This window comes from Oncorhynchus mykiss, chromosome 15 (assembly GCF_013265735.2).
Source record: "Oncorhynchus mykiss isolate Arlee chromosome 15, USDA_OmykA_1.1, whole genome shotgun sequence".
NCBI classification, from domain to species: domain Eukaryota; kingdom Metazoa; phylum Chordata; class Actinopteri; order Salmoniformes; family Salmonidae; genus Oncorhynchus; species Oncorhynchus mykiss.
In genome coordinates, this window is record NC_048579.1 from 53,645,080 (window position 1) to 53,663,684 (window position 18,605).

Here is an 18,605-nt window from a genome sequence, read left to right on the forward strand (position 1 = left end):
CTCCTCCACTACAGTACTATTACCTCTTCTCCTCCACTACAGTACTACACCTCCTCTCCTCCACTACAGTACTAATACCTCCTCTCCTTCACTACAGTACTACTACCTCCTCTCCTCCACTACAGTACTATTACCTCTTCTCCTCTCCTCCACTACAGTACTACTACCTCCTCTCCTCCACTACAGTACTACTACCTCCTCTCCTCCACTACAGTACTATTACCTCTTCTCCTCCACTACAGTACTACTACCTCCTCTCATTCACTACAGTACTACTACCTCCTCTCAACCACTACAGTACTACTACCTCCTCTCCTTCACTACATTACTACTACCTCCTCTCCTCCACTACAGTACTACTACCTCCTCTCCTCCACTACAGTACTATTACCTCTTCTCCTCTCCTCCACTACAGTACTATTACCTCCTCTCATCTACTACAGTACTATTACCTCCTCTCTTCTCCTCCACTACAGTACTACTACCTCCTCTCCTCTCCTCCACTACAGTACTACTACCTCCTCTCCTCTCCTCCACTACAGTACTACTATCTCCTCTCCTCCACTACAGTACTATTACATCCTCTCCTCCACGACAGTACTACTACCTCCTCTCCTCTCCTCCACTGCAGTACTATTACCTCTTCTCCTCTCCTCCACTACAGTACTACTACCTCCTCTCCTCCACTACAGTACTATTACCTCCTCTCCTCCACTACAGTACTATTACCTCCTCTCCTCCACTACAGTACTACTACCTCCTCTCCTCCACTACAGTACTACTACCTCCTCTCCTCCACTACAGTACTATTACCTATTCTCCTCTCCTCCACTACAGTACTACTACCTCCTCTCCTCTCCTCTACTACAGTACTATTACCTCCTCTCCTCCACTACAGTACTACTACCTTCTCTCCTCCACTACAGTACTATTACCTCATCTCCTCTCCTCCACTACAGTACTATTACCCTCCTCTCCTCCACTACAGTACTATTACCTCCTCTCCTCTCCTCTACTACAGTACCACTACCTCCTCTCCTCCACTACAGTACTACTACCTCCTCTCCTCACCTCCACTACAGTACTATTACCTCCTCTCCTCCACTACAGTACTACTACCTCCTCTCCTCCACTACAGTACTACTACCTCCTCTCCTTCACTACAGTACTACTACCTCCTCTCCTCCACTACAGTACTACTACCTCCTCTCCTCCACTACAGTACTATTACCTCTTCTCCTCTCCTCCACTACAGTACTACTACCTCCTCTCCTCTCCTCTACTACAGTACTATTACCTCCTCTCCTCCACTACAGTACTACTACCTCCTCTCCTCTCCTCTACTACAGTACTATTACCTCCTCTCCTCCACTACAGTACTACTACCTCCTCTCCTCCACTACAGTACTATTACCTCATCTCCTCTCCTCCACTACAGTACTATTACCCTCCTCTCCTCCACTACAGTACTATTACCTCCTCTCCTCTCTACTACAGTACCACTACCTCCTCTCCTCCACTACAGTACTACTACCTCCTCTCCTCTCCTCCACTACAGTACTATTACCTCCTCTCCTCCACTACAGTACTACTACCTCCTCTCCTCCACTACAGTACTACTACCTCCTCTCCTTCACTACAGTACTACCACCTCCTCTCCTCCACTACAGTACTACTACCTCCTCTCCTCCACTACAGTACTATTACCTCTTCTCCTCTCCTCCACTACAGTACTACTACCTCCTCTCCTCCACTACAGTACTACTACCTCCTCTCCTCTCCTCCACTACAGTACTACTACCTCCTCTCCTCCACTACAGTACTACTACCTCCTATCCTCCACTACAGTACTACTACCTCCTATCCTCCACTACAGTGCTATTACCCTCCTCTCCTCCACTACAGTACTACTACATCATCTCCTCTCCTCTACTACAGTACCACTACCTCCTCTCCTCCACTACAGTACTACTACCTCCTCTCCTCTCCTCCACTACAGTACTATTACCCTCCTCTCCTCCACTACAGTACTACTACATCCTCTCCTCTCCTCTACTACAGTACTATTACCTCCTCTCCTCTACTGCAGTACTCTTACCTCCTCTCCTCTCCTCCACTACAGTGCTATTACCCTCCTCTCCTCCACTACAGTACTCCTACATCATCTCCTCTCCTCTACTACAGTACCACTACCTCCTCTCCTCCACTACAGTACTACTACCTCCTCTCCTATACTACAGTACTACTACCTCCTCTCCTCCACTATAGTACTATTATCTCCTCTCAACCACTATAGTACTACTACCTCCTCTCCTCCACTACAGTACTATTACCTCCTCTCCTCCACTACAGTACTACTCCCTCCTCTCCTCCACTACGGTACTACTACCTCCTCTCCTCTCCTCCACTACAGTACTACTACCTCCTCTCCTCTCCTCCACTACAGTACTACTACCTCCTCTCCTCCACTACAGTACTACTACCTCCTCTCCTCCACTACAGCACTACTACCTCCTCTCTTCCACTACAGTACTACTACCTCCTCTCCTTCACTACAGTACTACTACCTCCTCTCCTCCACTACAGTACTACTACCTCCTCTCCTCCACTACAGTACTACTACCTCCTCTCCTCCACTACAGTACTACTACCTCCTCTCCTCCACTACAGTACTACTACCTCCTCTCCTCCACTACAGAACTACTACCTCCTCTCCTCCATTACAGTACTACTACCTCATCTCAACCACTACAGTACTGCTACCTCCTTTCCTCTCTTTCACTACAGAGTGATTCAGTAGCTCTGGACCCACTGACCTCCCCAGTCATAACAATGAGGACAGGGAGCTGTAATGGAACAGTCAGCACTGCTCTCAACTCAACCCTTACCGTTTCACTTCAAACTCTTTTCTCTTCCACACTCGCTGAGATGTGTCTCTCTCTCTGTCTGTCTCCGTCTGTTTTTCTCTGTCTCCGCTTGACCCTTTTTTCATCTCCTTTTCTCCCTCTCTATCTATCTCTATTTCTCCTTCCCTCCCTCCCACACACCCCCCTCTCTATCTGTCTCTCTTTCTCCTTCCCTTCCTCCCCCACACCCTCCTCTCTGTCTGTCTCTCTTTCTCCTTCCCTCCCTCCCCCACACCCTCCTCTCTATCTGTCTCTCTTTCTCCTTCCCTCCCTCCCCCACACCCTCCTCTATATCTGTCTCTCTTTCTCCTTCCCTCCCTCCCCCACACCCTCCTCTCTATCTGTCTCTCTTTCTCCTTCCCTCCCTCCCCCACACCCTCCTCTCTATCTGTCTCTCTTTCTCCTTCCCTCCCTCCCCCACACCCCCTCTCTGTCTGTCTCTCTTTCTCCTTCCCTCCCTTCCCCACACCCCCCTCTCTGTCTGTCTCTCTTTCTCCTTCCCTCCCTCCCCCACACCCCCCTCTCTATCTGTCTCTCTTTCTCCTTCCCTCCCTCCCCCACACCCCCCTCTCTATCTGTTTCTCTTTCTCCTTCCTTCCCTCCCTCCCCCACACCCCCCTCTCTGTCTGTCTCTCTTTCTCCTTCCCTCCCTCCCCCACAACCCCCTCTCTATCTGTCTCTCTTTCTCCTTCCCTCCCTCCCCCACACCCCCCTCTCTATCTGTCTCTCTTTCTCCTTCCCTCCCTCCCCCACACCCTCCTCTCTATCTGTCTCTCTTTCTCCTTCCCTCCCTCCCCCACACCCTCCTCTCTGTCTGTCTCTCTTTCTCCTTCCCTCCCTCCCCCACACCCCCCTCTCTATCTGTCTCTCTTTCTCCTTCCCTCCCTCCCCCACACCCCCCTCTCTATCTGTCTCTCTTTCTCCTTCCCTCCCTCCCCCACACCCTCCTCTCTATCTGTCTCTCTTTCTCCTTCCCTCCCTCCCCCACACCCTCCTCTCTGTCTGTCTCTCTCTTTCTCCTTCCCTCCCTCCCCCACACCCTCCTCTCTGTCTGTCTGTCTCTCTCTTTCTCCTTCCCTCCCTCCCCCACACCCTCCTCTCTGTCTGTCTGTCTCTCTCTTTCTCCTTCCCTCCCTCCCACACACCCCCTGTCTATCTGTCTCTCTTTCTCCTTCCCTCCCTCCCACACCCCCCCCTCTCCATCTGTCTCTCTTTCTCCTTCCCTCCCTCCCCCACACCCCCCTCTCTGTCTGTCTCTCTTTCTCCTTCCCTCCCTCCCCCACACCCCCCTCTCTGTCTGTCTCTCTTTCTCCTTCCCTCCCTCCCACACACCCCCTGTCTATCTGTCTCTCTTTCTCCTTCCCTCCCTCCCACACACCCCCTGTCTATCTGTCTCTCTTTCTCCTTCCCTTCCTCCCCCACACCCCCCTGTCTATCTGTCTCTCTTTCTCCTTCCCTCCCTCCCACACACCCCCTGTCTATCTGTCTCTCTTTCTCCTTCCCTTCCTCCCCCACACCCCCCTGTCTATCTGTCTCTCTTTCTCCTTCCCTCCCTCCCACACACCCCCTGTCTATCTGTCTCTCTTTCTCCTTCCCTTCCTCCCCCACACCCCCCTGTCTATCTGTCTCTCTTTCTCCTTCCCTCCCTCCCACACACCCCCTGTCTATCTGTCTCTCTTTCTCCTTCCCTCCCTCCCCCACACCCCCCTCTCTGTCTGTCTCTCTTTCTCCTTCCCTCCCTCCCACACACCCCCTGTCTATCTGTCTCTCTTTCTCCTTCCCTCCCTCCCCCACACCCCCCTCTCTGTCTGTCTCTCTTTCTCCTTCCCTCCCTCCCCCACACCCCCCTCTCTATCTGTCTCTCTTTCTCCTTCCCTCCCTCCCCCACACCCCCCTCTCTATCTGTCTCTCTTTCTCCTTCCCTCCCTCCCCCACACCCCCCTCTCTATCTGTCTCTCTTTCTCCTTCCCTCCCTCCCCCACACCCCCCTCTCTGTCTGTCTCTCTTTCTCCTTCCCTCCCTCCCCCACACCCCCCTCTCTATCTGTCTCTCTTTCTCCTTCCCTCCCTCCCCCACACCCCCCTCTCTAGCTGTCTCTCTTTCTCCTTCCCTCCCTCCCCCACACCCCCCTGTCTATCTGTCTCTCTTTCTCCTTCCCTCCCTCCCCCACACCCCCCTCTCTGTCTGTCTCTCTTTCTCCTTCCCTCCCTCCCCCACACCCCCCTCTCTATCTGTCTCTCTTTCTCCTTCCCTCCCTCCCCCACACCCCCCTCTCTATCTGTCATTGACGTTTAGCACAAACGGAGTTTGTCAGAGCTCGACATGTGTTGTGGGTAGAACGTTTATCGGCCCGTCACGTTGGGACTTCAGGTTTGATAACTGAACATTTCAGTTGCCTCCCTCCCAGGCCTTCCTCCAGCCAGCCATCTCATCACATTGTGCGAGTCCAGGGGTCCCTCTCCACCTTCTCCCTTTCCCAGTTTTATTTGACTTCACCCAAGTTTAAATTGACTATAGATGAAGTTGTACACACTTCTTACTTCTGAATTTCGTTTTTTAAAACAGCTACAGCGTATATCTTGTCAACTGTTGTGTTGTGAGGGCTGTGGGTTGAGGTGGCCACCGATATTCCTTTTCCACACGGAAACGTTTCCTAACCTATCCGATGCGAGTTTATTTTCAGTGCGTTTAAAGAATAACTCAAATGGGAAATGTATGCACTTGCATAAACCAAAATACATTGATTGTACAGGAACAAGTGTAACTTTGCATTTCACTCCACATATATGAAAATGTAGCATTTATTCGTTCAATTTTTCCACCGTGTCGCCTGAACACCTTGGATGAGTTGGGAATCTTTCAGATGGAGTCTTTAGAAAGGAGATGCTTTAGGATGGTAGTGGTAGACTTGTCTGTGAAGGGGACTCCTAGCACCCCTATCCAAGGAGATACTTTGGGCCCCTAATGAGGCACATGAAGGGCCCCCAGGGACTGTTACTCTCACCACACCACAAAGAGAAATCCAGAAAGGGCTGCCCAGTGCTCTTTGAGGGTTTTGGAGAGGACCAGGATGTAGTGGAGGGGGTGTCTGGGGGGGGGACGGTGGTTTTGTCTTGGTAAACGTCCCTTGTGAGAGAATGCATTCCGTGGGTGTTGAAGTCCCAGGGATGTTTTCTTTAGAGGAGGACCCACTCCCCCTCTCTCTTCATCTTCTTAGTGCCCTCCCTCTCTCTCCATCCTCTTAGTGCCCTCCCTCTCTCTCCATCCATCTCTCTTTTCTTCTGCCCGACATGTCACCTTAGACATGTCACCTTAATGATCATTTGGGATTTTATTTTGATGAAAAATATAGTTTCTTGTAAGAACATCTAGGTGTCTAAGTAACTTTGACGTGCTCGCCCACACTCATACTTACACTCATCACTCAACACACACTCACTCACACGTAAGACATTCATCATCTGATCCCTGCTCCCGACGAGGAGAAATTCCAAAATATTCTCAAACGTTCTGTGTAAATTTTCCAGGCCCTTCCCGGACCCTAATGATATCTTTGGCTGCGTTTTCCTGCTCCACTCCTCTCTGGAGAGTCCGGGCCCCCAAAGTCTCTTCTGTTCTCTTCTGTTCTCTTCTGTAAATACAGGGCCATTTAAGTTATTAGCGCGCCTTGCTGCTGTGTGAATCAATGGGCTGGGGCTGAAGTCAAACGGGTGGAAGATAGAAGGGGGTGGGATGTACAGCCACTAGGACTGACAGGAAAGAACCTCAGATCACCACTGAACTGTGGAGGGAGGAGAGGAGAGGAGGACTGGGGGGGAGGAGGGAGTTGAACTGTGTCGAACCACTAAGAGGCTTAATTGATCTTGGTGTATGCTCTCTGACTGGGACTTGACTGTGTGTGTGTGTGCGTGTGTGTGTGCGTGCGTGCGTGTGCGTGTTTGAGTGTGTGCGTTTTGAATATGTGTCTGGGAGCAGCTCTTTAATTAAGGTGTTATCCTTAATGTTCCCCTGACCCTCAGTGCACTCAGCCAGGAAGTCAGAGAGCATGAAACCGGCTTTGTGCAATTAGGGAAGGAAAACATTGGGGTCCAAGGCCTCCGTTTGATAAGCCCCCGTCCCTCTCTCCCCCTCACGCCTGTCTCTTGTCCCACACACACACACACACACACACACACACACACACACACACACACACACACACACACACACACACACAGACAGACAGACAGACAGACAGACAGACAGACAGACAGACAGACAGACAGACAGACAGACAGACAGACAGACAGACAGACAGACAGACAGACAGACAGACAGACAGACAGACAGACAGACAGACAGACAGACAGACAGACAGACAGACAGACAGACAGACAGACAGACAGACAGACAGACAGACAGACAGACAGACAGACAGACAGACAGACAGACAGACAGACAGACAGACAGACAGACAGACAGACAGACAGACAGACAGACAGACAGACAGACAGACAGACAGACAGACAGACAGACAGACAGACAGACAGACAGACAGACAGACAGACAGACAGACAGACAGACGCCTCTGTGCTATCCCCAGTGAGGATGGAATGGGAGGCTGTGGCAGGAATGTTTAACACATTTATTTTGCTCATAAAAAACTCACAGCACATCACTCTCGAGGAGTCTGTAGTCTGTTTGTGATGGAGATGGAACTTCACCCCCTTCATTGTTGTGAATGAGGATGTTTAAATTGCCCTTCTCCCATCAGCCCACTAGTCCAACTGTTGTCTGCCAGGCTCGTAACCCATCAGTCAATCAGTCAGACATGGTTATGATCCCATCAATAGGGTTTCAACATTCAGGGAACTTTCAATAAATTCCCTGGTTTTCCAGAAATCACAGTTGGAGGACTCCCAGAATCAGGAGGGAATAAGTAGGACATCCAGAACCCTCCAACCAGGATTTCTGGAAAACCAGAAAATGTATTGAAAGATCCCAGAATTTTGCAACCATTACCCATCAATGTTTTCTAGCATGGCTCGTTCTCCTCTGTCACATGGGGCTGTAGGATGAGCCAAATCAGACAGTCATCTGATTAACCTTGCAGGGCTCCTACAAAGACCTTTGGTCCTCAACTACAGGTCTACAGACCCATCTACCACTAATATGATTTGTCTTTCACTCTCTCTCTCTCTCTCTCTCTTTCTCTCTCTCCCTCTCTCCCTCTCTGTCTCTCTCCCTCCATCTCCCTCCGTCTCTCTCCCTCCACAGATGGAATGAACTGCATGAACAAGGACCACGGCTGCGCCCACATCTGCAGGGAGACCCCCAAGGGGGGCGTGGCTTGCGAGTGCCGGCCCGGGTTCGAGCTGGCAAAAAACCAGAGAGACTGTACATGTACGTACCCTCCACGGGCTATCACTCCACCCTAGGGGCCCTAAACAGCCCTGTGGTGAATTATATATGAGAGCTTTGGACAGTGGTTCCGGTTGGAGTCACCCACTCCAGAGCCAAGGTCAAAGCCATAAATTGTAGTTCTGTGTTCCAACCGTGTTGTTGTGTTATTCTCTCTGTCTCTCTCTCTCTCTCCCTCTCTTTTTCTCTCGCTCTCTATATACACTGCTCAAAAAAATATAGGGAACACTTAAACAACACAATATAACTCCAAGTCAATGACACTTCTGTGAAATCAAACTGCCCACTTAGGAAGCAACACTGATTGACAATACATTTCACATGCTGTTGTGCAAATGGAATAGACAACAGGTGGAAATTATAGGCAATTAGCAAGACAGATTCTGCAGGTGGTGACCACAGACCACTTCTCAGTTCCTATGCTTCCTGGCTGATGTTTTGGTCACTTTTGAATGCTGGTGGTGCTTTCACTCTAGTGGTAGCATGAGACGGAGTCTACAACCCACACAAGTGGCTCAGGTAGTGCAGCGCATCCAGGATGGCACATCAATGCGAGCTGTGGCAAGAAGGTTTGCTGTGTCTGTCAGCGTAGTGTCCAGAGCATGGAGGCGCTACCAGGAGACAGGCCAGTACATCAGGAGACGTGGAGGAGGCCGTAGGTGGGCAACAACCCAGCAGCAGGACCACTACCTCTGCCTTTGTGCAAGGAGGAGCAGGAGGAGCACTGCCAGAGCCCTGCAAAATGACCTCCAGCAGGAGGTGTCTGCTCAAACGGTCAGAAACAGACTCCATGAGGGTGGTATGAGGGCCAGACGTCCACAGGTGGGCAACACCGTGCAGGACGTTTGGCATTTGCCAGAGAACACCAAGATTGGCAAATTCGCCATTGGCGCCCTGTGCTCTTCACAGATGAAAGCAGGTTCACACTGAGCACATGTGACAGACGTGACAGAGTCTGGAGACGCCGTGGAGAACGTTCTGCTGCCTGCAACATCCTCCAGCATGACCGGTTTGGCGGTGGGTCAGTCATGGTGTGGGGTGGCATTTCTTTGGGGGGCCGCACAGCTCTCCATGTACTCCATGTACTGCCATTAGGTACCGAGATGAGATCCTCAGACCCCTTGTGAGACCATATGCTGGTGCGGTTGGCCCTGGGTTCCTCCTAATGCAAGACAATGCTAGACCCCATGTGGCTGGAGTGTGTCAGCAGTTCCTGCAAGAGGAAGGCATTGATGCTATGGACTGGCCTGCCCGTTCCCCAGACCTGAATCCAATTGAGCACATCTGGGACATCATGTCTCGCTCCATCCACCAACACCACGTTGCACCACAGACTTTCCAGGAGTTGGCGGATGCTTTAGTCCAGGTCTGGGAGGAGATCCCTCAGGAGACCATCCGCCATCTCATTAGGAGCATGCCCAGGCATTGTAGGGAGGTCATACAGGCACGTGGAGGCCACACACACTACTGAGCCTCATTTGGACTTGTTTTAAGGACATTACATCAAAGTTGGATCAGCCTGTAGTGTGGTTTTCCACTTTAATTTTGAGTGTGACTCCAAATCCAGACCTCCATGGGTTGATAAATTTGATTTCCATTGATAATGTATATGGGATTTTGTTGTCAGCACATTCAACTATGTAAAGAAAAAAGTATTTAATAAGAATATTTCATTCATTCAGATCTAGGATGTGTTATTTTAGTGTTCCCTTAATTTTTTTGAGCAGTGTATATACAGTTGAAGTCGGAAGTTTACATGCACTTCGGTGGAGTCATTAAAACCCTCCACAAATGTGTTGTTAACAAACTATAGTTTTGGCAAGTCGGTTAGGAAATCTACTTTGTGCATGACACAAGTAATGTTTCCAACAATTGTTTACAGACAGATTATTTCACTTGTAACTCACTGTATCACAATTCCAGTGGGTCAGAAGGACACCATCCCATCCGTGAAGCACGGGGGTGGCAGCGTCATATTGTGAGGGTGCTTTGCTGCAGGAGGGACTGGTGCACTTCACAAAATAGATGGCATCATGAGAAGGAAAATGATGTGGATATATTGAAGCAAAATCTCAAGACATCAGTCAGGAAGTAAAAGCTTGGTCGCAAATGGGTCTTCCAAATGGACAATAAAGTCAAGGTATTGGAATGGCCATCACAAAGCCCTGACCTCAATCCTATAGAACATTTGTGAGCAGAACTGAAAAAGCGTGTGCAAGCAAGGAGGCTTACAAACCTGACTTCAATAAATCCACATCATTTTCCTTCTCATGAAGCCATCTATTTCGTGAAGTGCACCAGACCCTCCTGCAGCAAAGCACCCCCACAACATGATGCTGCCACCCCCGCGCTTTACGGTTCGGATGGTGTTCTTCGGCTTGCAAGCCTCCACCTTTTTCCTCCATCATAACGATGATCATTATGGCCAAACAGTTCTATTTTTGTTTCATCAGACCAGAGGACATTTCTCCAAAAAGTATGATCTTTGTCCCCATGTGCAGTTGCAAACTGTAGTCTGGCTTTTTTATGGCGGTTTTGGAGCAGTGGCTTCTTTCTTGCTGAGCGGCCTTTCAGGTTATGTTGATATAGAATTTGTTTTACTGTGGATATAGATACTTTTGTACCTGTTTCCTCCAGCATCTTCAAAAGGTCCTTTGCTGTTGTTCTGGGATTGATTTGCACTATTCGGCCCCAAAGTACGTTCATCTCTAGGAGACAGAATGCATCTCCTTCCTGAGCGGTATGACGGCTGCGTGGTCCCATGGTGTTTATACTTGCGTATTATTGTTTGTACAGTGGTACCTTCAGGTGTTTGGAAATTGCTCCTAAGGATGAACCAGACTTGTGGAGGTCTACAATTGCTTTTCTGAGGTCTTGGCTGATTTCTTTTGATTTTCCCATGATGTCAAGCAAAGAGGCACTGAGTTTGAAGGTAGACCTTGAAATACATCCACAGGTACACCTCCAATTGACTCAAATGATGTCAGTTAGCCTATCAGAAGCTTTTAAAGCCATGACGTCATTTTCTGGAATTTTCCAAGCTGTTTAAAGGCACAGTCAACTTAGTGTATGTAAACATCTGATCCATTGGAATTGTGATACAGTGTAAGGGAAATAATCTGTCTGTAAACAATTGTTGGAAAAATGACTTGTGTCATGCACAAAGTAGATGTCCTAATCGACTTGCCAAAACTATAGTTTGTTAACCATACATCTGTGGAGTGGTTGAAAAACGGGTTTTAATGACTCCACCTAAGTGTATGTAAACTTCCGACTTGAACTGTGTGTATATATATATATATCTCTTTCTCTCTCTCTCTCTCTCTATAATATATGTATATATATGTTTCTCTCTCTCTCTCTCAGGGAGTGTGCTCTGCCACACCAGTATCTCATAGAACACATCATCCCAAATTGCTTAGATAGCAGCACCACGCTGCGAGAGGCAGGCTGCACTAGCTAACAACTGCAGTGGGTTTTCAGAATTGATTTATACTCCAGTGCTAGCTATCACTGAGGCCAGAAAATGATACATTCGGTAGCCAGATGTAATACAATCTGAACCTTCATGAAAGCATATTAAGGATGTTTAAAAAAAAACGTCCCATCATATTATTTTCATCCTGTGCCCTAAGCAACCTGAGCCATGGAATTTAAATTCCACTCACAGTAACCATTCAGGAGGGGAAAATAAGCTTTTTATTAGTTACATTTTATTTGGTAACACATTTTGTTCTGCTTAAAAACGGCACCCTTTAAAACGTGTCCCACCGACCGAAGAGGAAGAGGGTTTGTTATGAGTCGGAACGTTAGTATTTCATTTGCGGTGTGAAGAGGAATGCTCGACAGCGGAGTGTCGGCTGTAGCGGAGCTGTAGCACACACACTGACACACACACACACACACACACACACACACACACACACACACATTACAAATTATTTGTAATTATGTTCCGGCATCACGAACATCCACTCAAGAAAAAAATTGGCTGCGGCAGAATATAGTTGATGATCCCTGCAATGCCTGTTCTAACTGGAATTAAAACACACACACACACATACACAGACACACACACACACACACACACACACACACACACACACACACACTAACTCACACACACACTAACTCACACACACGCAAACACACACTGACTCACACACGCACTCTACTCTCAGCAGTGCTGTAGTAAACTTGTGATAAAAGCTCTGGGTTGGGCTGGAGATGCGGATCAATGACTGACTGGGGGACTTGATGAGCTTTAGCTCCTCTCTTCGGTTGTCTCTGTCTCTCTCTCTCTCTCTCTCTCTCTCTCTCTCTCTCTCTCTCTCTTGTTCTCTCTTCTCCTCTCCAACCCACCCCCCCTTCTCCCCCTCTCTTCTTCCAGGACAAGCTTGTTAACATCAGAGCAGGGGACATTAACAGGTCTCAATACGTATGATTATACTCCCATAAAAATACTTCCTTGTTTTTATTCTGCCTATAACTCTCTCTCTCTCAATGTTATTATTTCATTCTCTCTCTCTCTCGCTCCCTCTTCTCTCTCTCTCTCTCTCTCTCTCTCTCTCTCTCTCTCTCTCTCTCTCTCTCCATCTCTCTCACTTGCTCTCTCTCTCTGTGTCCTGGTCCAACCCAGTGTCTGGTGAACCCATGTCACCTGTCATGAAGAGAGCAGAGAGTATAGGGAACAGAGGGAGGCCGGCTCCGGTCACGGCTCACATTCTGCTACTTTATTACCCTACATTAGGAATGTACTCTGGGGCCTTCTCACTGTTATTGTTGGGGGACTGTGTCTGAAGATCATAAGAAGCAGCACACAGTGAATTAATGTCTGTCCAAGCACTTAAAAACAGATTTCTCTTTTTGGTGTAAGGTATTTGAGTATATAGTCAGGGTGTGTGTATGTATGTTTGTGTGTGTGTGTGTGTGGGGGTGTAGGCCTATACCGCTCCCTTACAATCCTTGTATGTTGCCAGTGACGTGTAACTATGGGAACGGAGGCTGCCAGCACATGTGTGACGATACGGATGTGGGGCCGGTTTGTGGCTGTCACCAGAAGTACGCCCTGCACTCAGACAGCAAGACCTGCATCGGTGAGTGACAACAGACTGTACTTCATCTCTTTGAGTAGTTTCTGCCACAAACACACACACACACACAAACATACAGGCACACAAACTCACTTATGTAGCACACACGCACACACACACACACACACACACACACACACACACACACACACACACACACACACACACACACAGAGAGAGAGAGAGAGGCACACACATTCTCCTCAATTTCTATACATAACAGTGTAGACTCTAAATTGACACACACATTATACACTTTTGTTCAAGCAATCATCTTCCTCAATACTCTCAAATCATATACAGTACCAGTCAAAGGTTTGGACACACCTACTCATTCCAGGGTTTTTCTTTATTTGTTACTATTTTCTACATTGTATAATAATAGTGAAGACATCAGAACTATGAAATAACACATATGGAGTCATGTAGTAACCAATATTTTATATTTGAGATTCTTCAAATTAGCCACCCTTTACCTTGATGACAGCTTTGCACACGCTTGGCATTCTCTCAACCAGCTTCATGAGGTAGTCACCTGGAATGCATTTCAATTAACAGGTGTGCCTTGTTAAAAGTTCATTTGTGGAATTTCTTTGCTTCTTAATGCGTTTAAGCCAATCAGTTGTGTCGTGACAAGGTAGGGGGGTATACAGAAGAGAGCCCTATTTGGTAAAAGACCAAGTCCATATTATGGCAAGAACAGCTCAAATAAGCAAAGAGAAACGACAGTCCATCATTACTTTAAGACCTGCATGTCAGTCAATCCAGAAAATGTCAAGAACTTTGAATGTTTCTTCAAGTGCAGTCGCAAAAACCATCAAGCGCTATGATGAAACTGGCTCTCATGAGGACCACCACAGGAAAGGAAGTCCCAGAGTTAACTCTGCTGCAGAGAATAAGTTCATTAGAGTTAACTGCACCTCAGATTGCAGCCCAAATAAATGCTTCACTGAGTTTAAGTAACAGACACATCTCAACATCAATTGTTCAAAGGAATCAGGCCTTCATGTTCAAATTGCTGCATTGAAACCACTACTAAAGGACACCAATAATAAGAATAGACTTTCTGTGGCCACAAAACACAACCAATGGACATTGGACCGGTGGAAATCTGTCCTTTGGTCTGATGAGTCCAAATGTGGAGATGTTTGGTTCCAACTGACTTGTCTTTGTGAGACACAGAGTAGGTGAACTGATGACCTCTGCATGTGTGGTTCCCACCGTGAAGCATGGAGGAGGAGGTCTTATGGTGTGGGGGTGCTTTGCTTGTGACACTGTCTGTGACTTATTTAGAATTCAAGGCCCACTTAACCAGCATGGCTACCACAACATTCTGCAGCAATACGCCATCCCATCTAGTTTGTGCTTAGTGGGACTGTCACTTTTTAAGGGCTATTTGACCAAGAAGGAGAGTGATGGAGTGCTGCATCAGATGACCTGGCCTCCGCAATCCCCCGACCTCAACCAAATTGAGATGGTTTGGGAGGAGTTGGACTGCAGAGTGAAGGAAAAGCAGCCACAAAGTGCTCAGCATATGTGGGAACTCCTTCAAGACTGTTGGAAAAGCATTCCTCATGAAGCTGGTTGAGAGAATGCTTAGAGTGTGCAAAGCTGTCATCAAGGCAAAGGGTGGCTCCTTTGAAGAATCTCAAATATATTTTGATATGTTTGACACTTATTTGGCTACTACATGATTCGATATGTGTTATTTAATCGTTTTGATGTCTTCACTATTATTCTACAAATGAAAAACCCTTGAATGAGTATGTGTCCAAACTTTTGACTGGTACCTGACACTCAGCGCACATTAGAGAACATATTAATCTTAAAGCTGTTATTTCTCATCTGTTTTGCAGTAGATGTTATAAATGTGTGAGAGAAACTGGTGAGAAGGGCTTTGGGATGAGTTAACTTCACCCCTGAGCCCTCTCTCCCTACCCCGGCCTCATCTTATTTATACACTCACAACAAAAGACAGAGGGGGAGAGATTGAGCCACTGATACATTCAGAGAGAGAGAGAGAGCGCGAGAGACAGAGAGAGAGAGAGAGAGAGATGGACAGGAAAAGTGAGAGAGCGTTAGAGAGAGCGCAGTAACACATTTACATTTTCTAGATAATCAACCAGCCTTAAAGTGCATTCAAATGTTTCTTTTTTTCTTGCAAATATACACAGTCATGTGAGTAACTTGAAACTGTGAGTAATTGAATAGAGATGGAGGGCGACATTTTCGCCGTGCAAAAGAGCACAAATCTGTGTGAAAATACCGTAAACCTTATTATAATCTGGCAGTGTGATTCAATTATACATTTTTCTTCAACGATCTGTAATCCAGCTGCCAGATTATAATGAGCTTTACAGTATTTTTGCACAGATCTGTGCTCTGTTGCACCCCGAAAATGTCGCCCGGAGTTTCACGATGACGATGGTGATTATTTCCTGTCTGGGGCCTGAAGACTGCTCACCCTGTTTTTGGAGATCGTGGCATGGGGAGAAGAGGGAGTAAAGAATTCTCCCCATCTAAATGTGTACTAATAAAACAGCTTCCGGTGCATGTTGAAAATAGCTGATTTGCCATGTGACAGAGGAGAGTTGTATGATCAGTGTCTCATTCCTTTATGTGTTGTTCTCTCTGGTTGTCTGTTTCTCTCTCTCTCTCTCTCTCTCTCTCTCTCTCTCTCTCTCTCTCTCTCTCTTTATCTCTGTCTCTCTCTGTCTCTCTCTCTGTCTCTCTCTCTCTCTCTCTCTCTGTCTCTGTCTTTCTCTTTCAATCACACAATTACACCTGTACCTGTATGCACACTCCCAGACAAACACGCACTTTGACTGCCGACAGAGTAGTCAGTGTAGTAGTAGTGTGTTAACTTGTCAGGGAGTGAAAGGAGGAATAGAGGGGGTTTGGGGGTTTGATCCCTAGGTAGGGCTGTGGTGGAAACTGGAAAATGAATAGTTGAGAAGTCTCAGAAGTTGAAAAACACATTCATCATCTTCATTACCCTGGAAAACTAGCCAAGTCAGTGTAACTCATGCCCATCGCTAGGCCTGAAAGACGCCAGGCCTGCATGCCACTGTTTGCCAAATGGCTAACTTTTACGCCCGGCTGTCAATGTGGCCGTATCCCGTGGCTATGGTGGCTCTGAAGCCGAACAGAGAGGAAATGTTCATGATTTTTTTTCTGGGGGAATTTGCCTGAGATAAATGAGAGGTTCCAGGTAAGTAAAATAGTTTTTCATAATTTTTTTCTTTGCCTTCCTTCCAACGGACTCCAGTCCCACATTTGGCTCGGAAGTTTGGAAGCTTGGGCGTACCAAATCTGATTTTTTCTGCCTTTGAAAAAAATGCTCCAGTGTTTTTTGGGTGCACAGAGACGTTCCTGAACGTTCCCGGAGTGTTCCGAAGGGAGCCTGGCTGTGTCTGTCTGTCCGTAACGAGACAGTGATTTACAGACTCCCTTGTTTCTCCATAGCTCCTAAACAAGGTTTATCCCACCGAGTTGCAAAATCCGTGGCAAGCTAAAGCAGATTGGCAGATACACAAACTCTTTTTCTTGTGTTACATTATGCCAGTTAGTCAAAGTCTGTACAGATGCCCCCAGAAGGAGTTAAACCATTTCTGGAGTTGACTAAGATCAGATGCATTTGAACACAATACCTCAGGTTTCCCCAATTGGAGGCCCGCATGCCAAATTTGTCCCACTGGTGGTTTTATTTGGCCCTAAAAGTTTTCAGAGCAAATAAAAAAATATATTATTATTATTATTTAATTTTTTTCATTGTTGGACATAATACTGTAACATTTAAATTTAGCAAATCTGTTCCCAAGTATTAAGCAATGTTTGAAATGATTGTTTTAGTCAAATATTATATCTGTTTGGGCTTCTTGCGGTCATTTTGCGGTCTACAAATTATTTGTAATTATGTTCCGGCATCACGAACATCCATTCAAGAAAAAAATTGGCTGCGGCAGAATTTAGTTGATGATCCCTGCAATGCCTGTTCTAACTGGAATTAAAACACACACACACACACACACACACACACACATACACACAGGTCTTCTGTCATGTCACAAATAAACCCCTTCTTCTGTGTGTTGTCATTCCTGCTGTACTAGAACACTGGAGAAGCCCTCTCTCTCTCCCCACAAACAGATCTCTACTATACAGTATCATCAGTGCTGTGTTCTCACAGAACTGCCTTCATTTTGTGCCCATAACCTTTTCCTTTCCAGCCATGCGAGGAACAACGAAATCCACGAAAGAAGAGGAAGACCTCTGAAAGAATGAAAAACTCTGTTCTCCTTCTCCCTCTGTCCCGTGTCTTTTTCTCTCTGGCGAGAGGAAAGGCTCCTGGTCTGAGTGTCCCAACTGCTCTGTCACTGGGCCCACCTTTGACCCACCTTTGTGTAGTGCTGTCTCTGGTGATCCTCCTCTTCCTCCTCCTCCTCTTCCTCCCTACCTACCTCCTCCTGCTTTCTGGTGATAGTTACTGATTGCCTGTCTTGTCTGAGCATCCATGTTCAAATTCAATTCAAAAAGGATTAAATCCTTACCTTAAAGGAATTAAGATTATTAAAGGGAATTGAATTAAAGACTGGGGGGAACTAATAAAACAATGATACAGGATTAGAGTGAACATCTCAGTTGCAGCCTGATCTAACGTTACATAGAGCTACCCACCCAAAACAAAAACAAACATCACTCCAAACAACCCCCCCTCCTCCAACCTGAAATATGCCCCCCTCCCTCTAACAGTACAACGGCCTCAACCAGCAAACAAAATCCTGTTACTGTGGCAACCCCCAAAACCCACGTCACCCCCCACCCATCAGCACCTCCTCCCTCATCCACCTGTAGAGACGTAACCCTGCCTGTTTCTCAATAACACCTCCGTCATGCCGTCATCCCAGCCAGCCGCATGCATTCTCAATCTGACACGCTCTCCGTGTCTGTCAGGCCGTCCGTCTGTGCGTCCGTCTGTCCTCACCATACCTCTGTCACTAATCTATGCAACCCTTCTGCCTGTCTGTGTTTCTGTCTGTCCGGCTGCATGGGAGATCCTACTGTTCTGCATTTTCCCTTTGATTTCCGTTTTGTTTTTATTCAGATTTGTATTTTTCTTTCATTTTTCCCTCCTCCTTGAATTGCGGTAACATTAATAGCAACCAACACTTGTCCCCCTGTTTTCTTACAGTGCATCGTTACTGGT

At 47.3% G+C, this 18,605-nt stretch overlaps 1 protein-coding gene across 10 annotated transcripts in view; it reads left to right on the forward strand.

The window, feature by feature from the left end:
* scube1 (signal peptide, CUB domain, EGF-like 1) overlaps positions 1-18,605 on the forward strand; it is a 143,765-nt gene that overhangs the window by 60,021 nt on the left and 65,139 nt on the right. For 7 of the 10 annotated variants that reach the window (XR_005036127.1, XM_036944605.1, XM_036944606.1 and 4 more), the window contains exons 5-7: positions 8,163-8,288; positions 13,286-13,402; positions 15,773-15,826. Coding sequence is in view for 9 of the 10 variants with exons in the window: in XM_036944605.1 (XP_036800500.1) it covers positions 8,163-8,288; positions 13,286-13,402; positions 15,773-15,826 (297 nt within the window). In the remaining variant the exon portion in view is untranslated. The remainder of the gene's footprint in view (positions 1-8,162; positions 8,289-13,285; positions 13,403-15,772; positions 15,827-18,605) is intronic. The other 3 variants (XM_036944611.1, XM_036944612.1, XM_036944613.1) reach the window with 1 other exon arrangement.